Source organism: Nicotiana attenuata, chromosome 5 (genome assembly GCF_001879085.1).
Source record: "Nicotiana attenuata strain UT chromosome 5, NIATTr2, whole genome shotgun sequence".
Lineage (NCBI taxonomy): Eukaryota > Viridiplantae > Streptophyta > Magnoliopsida > Solanales > Solanaceae > Nicotiana > Nicotiana attenuata.
In genome coordinates, this window is record NC_031993.1 from 46,237,295 (window position 1) to 46,244,079 (window position 6,785).

Genomic DNA, 6,785 nt, shown 5'->3' on the forward strand with positions numbered 1-6,785 from the left:
TGATGAAAACATTTCTGATAACTCCAAAAACTCAAGCCTGATGGGAAGCAAGGCATATTTAAGATGCTTTCAAATATACATAAGCAAGATGTAACCCTCCTGTTGTTTTCTTTCCAGACTTTATCACTTCTCATAATCAAGCTTTAGTGTGATTGATTAACAAACTTACTGTGACTCGAAAATCAGTGGCTAACCTTTCACTTTATATGAGATTAAACAGAAAGAATGAGAAATAGTCAAGAGTTGTGATTTTTCATTCACAAATTGTTGAGATTCTTCTTTCATGATATAGTTGTGGAACTACAATAAAAACATGTTTGGAATCAATGTGTGTGTGTGTGTGTGTGAGAGAGAGAGAGAGAGAGAGAGAGAGAGAGAGAGAGAGAGGGAGGGAGAGAGAGAGATTGCAGAGATTGGAAATGGTGGTTATGCACAATTTTTGCTGCTATGACATACATTAATTGAATCATCAATATTCCAGTTCAAAGGATTACAACAATTACATTTCTGTGATAGCCATTAGCCAGTGAAAAAAATCATTGGCATATTGCAACAACATGGACTACCAACCTAATGAAAGAAGATTAGTTACAAAGTTTACTTTAGGGAATGTAATACATGGGGTTTGGAAGCTTAAATGAGCGGTTAGACGCTGAGGAACCCAGCAGATCACTCCATTGGTCTCCAGAATTGCCCACTATTCGGAACCCCTCTTCTACAATCTCATTTCTCCTCTCAGATTTAAAGGTTGTTGCTGTTTTGCCATGGTCGTCCGAGCCCCTGCATACAATCATTAAACAAAATTTTATTTATTTAGAAAAGCATGATACACTAGCATCGTCGCTCATCTGTGTTGTGACTAAGAGAAGAAAAAAATGATATGTCACATGTTCAAATACCAAGTGCAACCATTGGAGATTGTACACAACTTTTACCTCCCACAATGCCTAACCCCCATTTTCAAACCAAGAATCGACATTAATGTTTTTAAACTACAAATTCAACCTCCATCTTATACAAAACTAAGGATTCGGACATAATGAAAGTTGAACATGTGTTATTCTCCAGCATCTAGAAAACGAGAAAGATGATATATATGCTAATGCTAATCATCATCTGGCATAAGACGGATATGTGGGATAAGTAAATGTGTCCAATGGATATTTAAGAAGATTTGCAAGGGTTTGCAGTATGGTTAAGTTTAATTCAACTTGAAAACATATGGATTAATCTACTAGCAACTGTGGTTCACTCTGTGAAATCACGTCGAGATTGGGGATATGCTTAAGTTATCAAGTCATAGAAATTACATAATGAAGTACGATTTTGAAGCAAATATATGTAACTAAGCAAAGAGATTGTCAGAAAGGTGTTCTAGAGTTAGGTTCCTCAACGCACAATTTAAATGCATTGACCTTTAGAAAGTAATGTTTCATTTATGAAGGATCCTGGAATTGGGAGCAAGCCAAATTTTTGAATAAAGTTCCAGCTTTTGACTGATCAATAAAGTTCAGAGAGTATACAAACGATGATAAGCTTCAGCAACCAACCAGACATGCGAAAGACGAAACAAAGCTTACTGCTTTCAGTTAAATGGACTTATATAGTCCTTTTGAGAATATTAACAGTAAATGCCTTCATATATGATGTTAAGTCTTAGTAACGAAAAAAAGAAAGCAAATACAGGATTAGTAATGACATGGTTAGCAAAACCTCTTATGGCATGCAACAGAATCATCTTCACAGGACACGGAGCATACATTTACACAAATTTTATTCTGAATGTTTCCTATCTCATGTATGTTTTCCATTTTTTATCATCAGGAATGAAATCAACGAACTTTATTCATAAAATCGTAGCCATTTACTCACCTCAGAATGAGCTTGTGCCAATCTCGAAATCCAGCATTCATCAAATTCTCTACAGTAATACCTCTGTGTCTTTCGCCACGTCCAGTCAGCAAGAAAACTTTGAACCCTAGACTCAGAACATCTTGATAAAGCTTCAAACTGGAACCTATGGCTGGTGCCATTCCCTTCTCAACCCATTTATCGAATTCCACACTATCAAAAACCTCCAATCTACAAACAATCCCCGAAAAACCATTAGAAAGGTCAAAGACAAATCATCACTAGCATACAATTACACATATTACAATGCTAAACATGAAACTCATGAATAGTACTGAATATCTAAATTGTTACAGAAGCAGAAACATAACTCCAAGTAAAACCAGGCACATTACACTTCTAATTGATAACTAGTAAAATTGATACTTCCTTTCCTTAAATTTAACTTAATACATCATAAATAAAAGAAAAAACTGCAGTAGTGGTTGAAAAATAAGACAAATAGAAAAATATCCTATCAAAGTTTAAAATTTGAACTCTTGAAAATTATGAAAGTTATAGAAATAACACATTTTAAGCCGGAGCGGATGCATAGGGCTAGTTATGGGTAGCTTAGTTCGGACCCTATATATATATATATATATGCGAAAAATATCACTAAACAAGTACAAATAATTAATTAAATGATCAGTTGTGATACAATCCCAAAGTCGAATCCATACTAAAGTTCAAATTCTGGATCGGAATGTCCACAATTTTAACGTAATGCAGGGTAAAAGTACTCAATATATAACTCAATGTCCCAAATAAAAATCGTACCCGTGACCATGTTGGGAATAATAGGGAAGATTAGAAAGCAAAGTCTCATCTACATCAAAAACCCACACATCTTTTCCATCAGCTCCCAAATCAAGAGTTTTAGCATAGTCTCCAGCCTCATCTGAAACCCTATCAATGTCCATCTTATACGCCCCTCCTTCAATGTATTGCCTCACGTAATCACCACATTCCTCTGGGATCGTCTTCCATGGACCTAAATTGTTAGTTTCAACAGCAAACCTCCAACTAGTACACTGTAATTGAACTTCATCCTTCAACTGATGGTGATGGGGTTCATTATTTTCAGGGTACTCGATAATCAACGGCCTAGGAAACACATGGGGATTGAGATTTTCATGTCCAGTGACCAAAGTTAACAGAACCAAGAAAGTGACAACTCTCAAAATTCTCATTCTCAAGAATCTGTGAATAATGGAATATGAAGAGATGCTTGCTGGTTTTTGGGGAACTGCGATAAAAAGAATTTCGAGACAGATACAAAAGGTGAAAGGGGAAGAATTCAGATTAAAAAGACCAATGCTTGCTAATTAAGTAATGGAGTCAATGGAGGGGGATAAAGAATATATAGGCGTAACAGGAATTCTGGTTAGGTGGGGATGACCAGCACCAGGCCAAAAAAATTGATTCATTATTCTACGGACGTTAAGTAGGTTATATTCCTTTGCTTTTTCCATTTTTGTCCCAAGTATCGTGCGTGTCCTTGCTTTGTTTTTTTAATTACACAAGTCTCGTGCTCCTTCAACTTTACTTTCCTTCCTCTACTTTAGGATCCCTTGTTATATTAATACTAATTCTAAGTTTAGTAGCTGCATTAAATAATAGAATATTTGTTTTCCTTTTAGTTTAGAATGTATAAAGAAAATATCATATTCTCATTAGTTTATTTCCTTTAAATAATCTATAAATAGTACTGTACTTCTTTTTATTTTTTAAATCATCAAATTTGTTACAATACAAAACAAACTGGATTGAATTGAATGAAAAACGTATTATCGATCTAGAATTAATTCTATCCAACATGTTTTGGAGGGTTAAAAGTCTCGAAAGAGTTTGGTAAAACTTCTTGTGTAGCATGTATCCCTTGAAATTAGTCGAGTTGCACAAGCTGGCCCAGACATCATGGTTATCAAAAAAGAAAAAAAGAAAAAAAGAACTTGTGTACGTATCCCACCCACTTGGCCACTTCATCATATTGGCACAATTAGTTGCTCTTCAATGTAGTCGCAAAGATTTCTCCATTCAAATGATGCTGCAATTTTGTTATACTTTTGGCGAGTTATTTGATTTGTTTCACCTCTAGACCTCATTACTGGCTTTATTCAGGAAAATTAAAAAAATAACACTAATAATCTAGAGAAAAGCAAACATCCAAAGAGTGACTTTCTTTGAGAGACCCTATGGGTTAGTTGTATTGGGGAAAATTATATTTATGTATATGGTGACGTGTCATGACGTATAGATTGGTCAAACAGTCAAAGAAATAAGGTTGGTTAACAGATACGAGCAACAACAGACACGAGCAACAACAGATACGAGCAAGTTAAATGAAGAAGGCACGGGCAGTCATACAAATAATTCAACGCTAGTACCTATTCAAGACATTCAAGGGTCAAAGATCGAGAAGAGACAAAGGAATGAATCTGACAGCAAAAAAGAGCCCAGATACAACATTTAATGAGTATTAAAAACTAGAAACGTTAGAGAATATGTATTTAATGTATATGATTGCATAACGTAACATTTAAGGTCATTAATTACCCATAATTGTCTTATTATGACAAAGGGAAAATCTGTATTCCCAAAACAGCTATAAAAGGAAAAGTCACAAACAATTGTGGGGACAAGAAAAACACTACTCGAATATACTTTGTTTTATTTGCTTTCTGATTATATTATTCAAAATCTCTTTCTTATATACTTTTCCGATTATCAGTAACCCGAGTTCTTCTAAATTCAAGCTTTGACCTAAAATCTAATTTTTGGTTAAACAAATTGGTTCCATTACCGGGAATTAGTTCTATAAATTCGTTTGCTGAGCTTGCAGATTTATTTATCAAAGCACACTCGGGAGCTCAAAAAGTTGAAAAGCGAATGGAAGATATCTTTAAAATCAAGCAGGGAGACTCAGAGTTGCTTAGAGAGTTCGTAGATAGATTTCAACGGGAAAGAATGACGATGCCACGAGTACCTGACAATTGGGCAGCCATAGCCTTTGCTAGTAATTTGAATGAGAAGAATTCAGAAGCCACGAGGCGACTCAAAGAAAGCCTTCGAGAATTCCCAGCAACAACGTGAAATGATGTCTACAACAGATACAGTACAAAGATGAGGTTTGAAGAAGACATTATTTTACGACATAAAACAGAAGAAAAGGTAAGCTCAAGGCGTGTGGAAAATGAAAAGAGATCCGGTAAAAACAGGTATGAGCCATACATGGGACCTGCGGGAAAGGACTCACGGTCAAGACAAGATAATCAAAGGTACGATCAAAAACCTAGGAACAGGGAATCAGGCTCCTCATCGAGGTTCGGAAATGACCGGAACACACGTGGGTCACGAGACGATGATAGAAGTCTAAAGGCAAGGTTCGGTGGTTACAACTTCAACGTAAGAACCTCTAAACTCGTGTCTGTTTTAAGAAGCATGGGAGAAAAGGTACGATGGCCAAAGGAAATGCGATCAAATCCGAACAGACGAAACCCTGATCATTGGTGCGAATTTCATAACGATCATGGGCATAAAACAACAGATTGCAGGTTTCTACAAGGTGAAGTTGATCATTTGTTAAAACAGGGGTATCTTACTGAGTTGTTCAGTGAGAAAGGTAAACAAGCATACATGAAGAACAGACAGGAGCCTCCAAAACCACCTTCGCCCAAGAGAACTGTCAACGTTATAAGCGGAGGTGAAGAGATCAATGATGTATCATATAAAAAGATTTCAAAAGTGACAATTACCCACGGGAAGCGGCCTCGACATGTACTGGAAGAAGAGAATATTATATTCAACAACGCAGACGCCGAGGGACTCATAACTCCGCATAACGACGCACAGGTAATATCTTTACTTGTACATGATACTAACGTGAAACGAGTTTTGGTTGATCCAGGTACTTCTGTAAACATTATTTTAATACGGGTATTGCGCGAGATGCAAGCGGAGGATAAATTAATTCCAAAGACGCATACTTTGTCGGGATTTGACAACTCTAGTGTTGTAACAAAAGGAGAGGCAATACTTACTACATTCGCAGAAGGCATCGTTAAAGATACCAAATTTCAAGTGGTAGATATGGAAATGGCTTACAATATGATTCTTGGGAGGCCATGGATTCATGACATGGAAGTTGTTCCTTCAACTTTACATCAAGTTATTAAATTCCCATCTCCATGGGGAATATGCCAAATCAGAGGCGATCAACAAACATCTAGAAGCATCAATTCCGTTGCAGATTCAACTGTTAAAGGTGAAGACAAATAGCAATTACAGAATTTAGGTGAGGGTAACACGGAGTCAACCTCACCTGAGCAAAAGCAAACAGATCTGGATTCGAGACCTGATACCATTCAAGAACCGGAGGAGAACGACAACATCAAAACAACGATAGAAGAGCTGGAGGCCGTGGTGTTATTTATACATTGGCCCGAGAGAAAGTGTATATAGGAGCTAATCTTAGCCCGGAGGTAAAACGTAAATTGATTGAATTTTTAAAGGCTAATGCAGATTGTTTTGCTTGGTCCCGTTCTGACATGACAGGGATACCACCGGAGGTCATGACCCATAAATTGAATGAAGATCCATCATATCCTCCCATCAAGCAAAAGAAAAGAAAGCAAGGAACTTTCAAGAACAAGGTGATTCAAGAAGAAGTTCAAAAATTATTAAAAATTGGTTCAATTCGTGAGGTAAAATATCCTAACTGGTTAGCTAATACTGTTGTGGTTCCTAAGAAGAACGGTAAGTGGCGAGTCTGTGTAGATTACACAGACCTTAATAAAGCCTGTCCAAAAGATTCCTTTCCTTTACCGCACATAGATCAGTTAATTGATGCTACTGCAGGGCATGAGCTATTAAGTTTTTTAGATGCATATTCA

At 36.5% G+C, this 6,785-nt stretch overlaps 1 protein-coding gene across 1 annotated transcript; it reads right to left on the reverse strand.

The window, feature by feature from the left end:
• Positions 424-3,292, reverse strand: LOC109225764 (acid phosphatase 1-like). Its single transcript, XM_019390537.1, has 3 exons — positions 2,671-3,292; positions 1,873-2,082; positions 424-780 (listed from the first exon to the last, which is right to left on the reverse strand). The coding sequence occupies exons 1-3, from the start codon at positions 3,081-3,083 to the stop codon at positions 603-605; spliced, it is 801 nt and encodes a 266-aa protein (XP_019246082.1). The 5' UTR covers positions 3,084-3,292; the 3' UTR covers positions 424-602.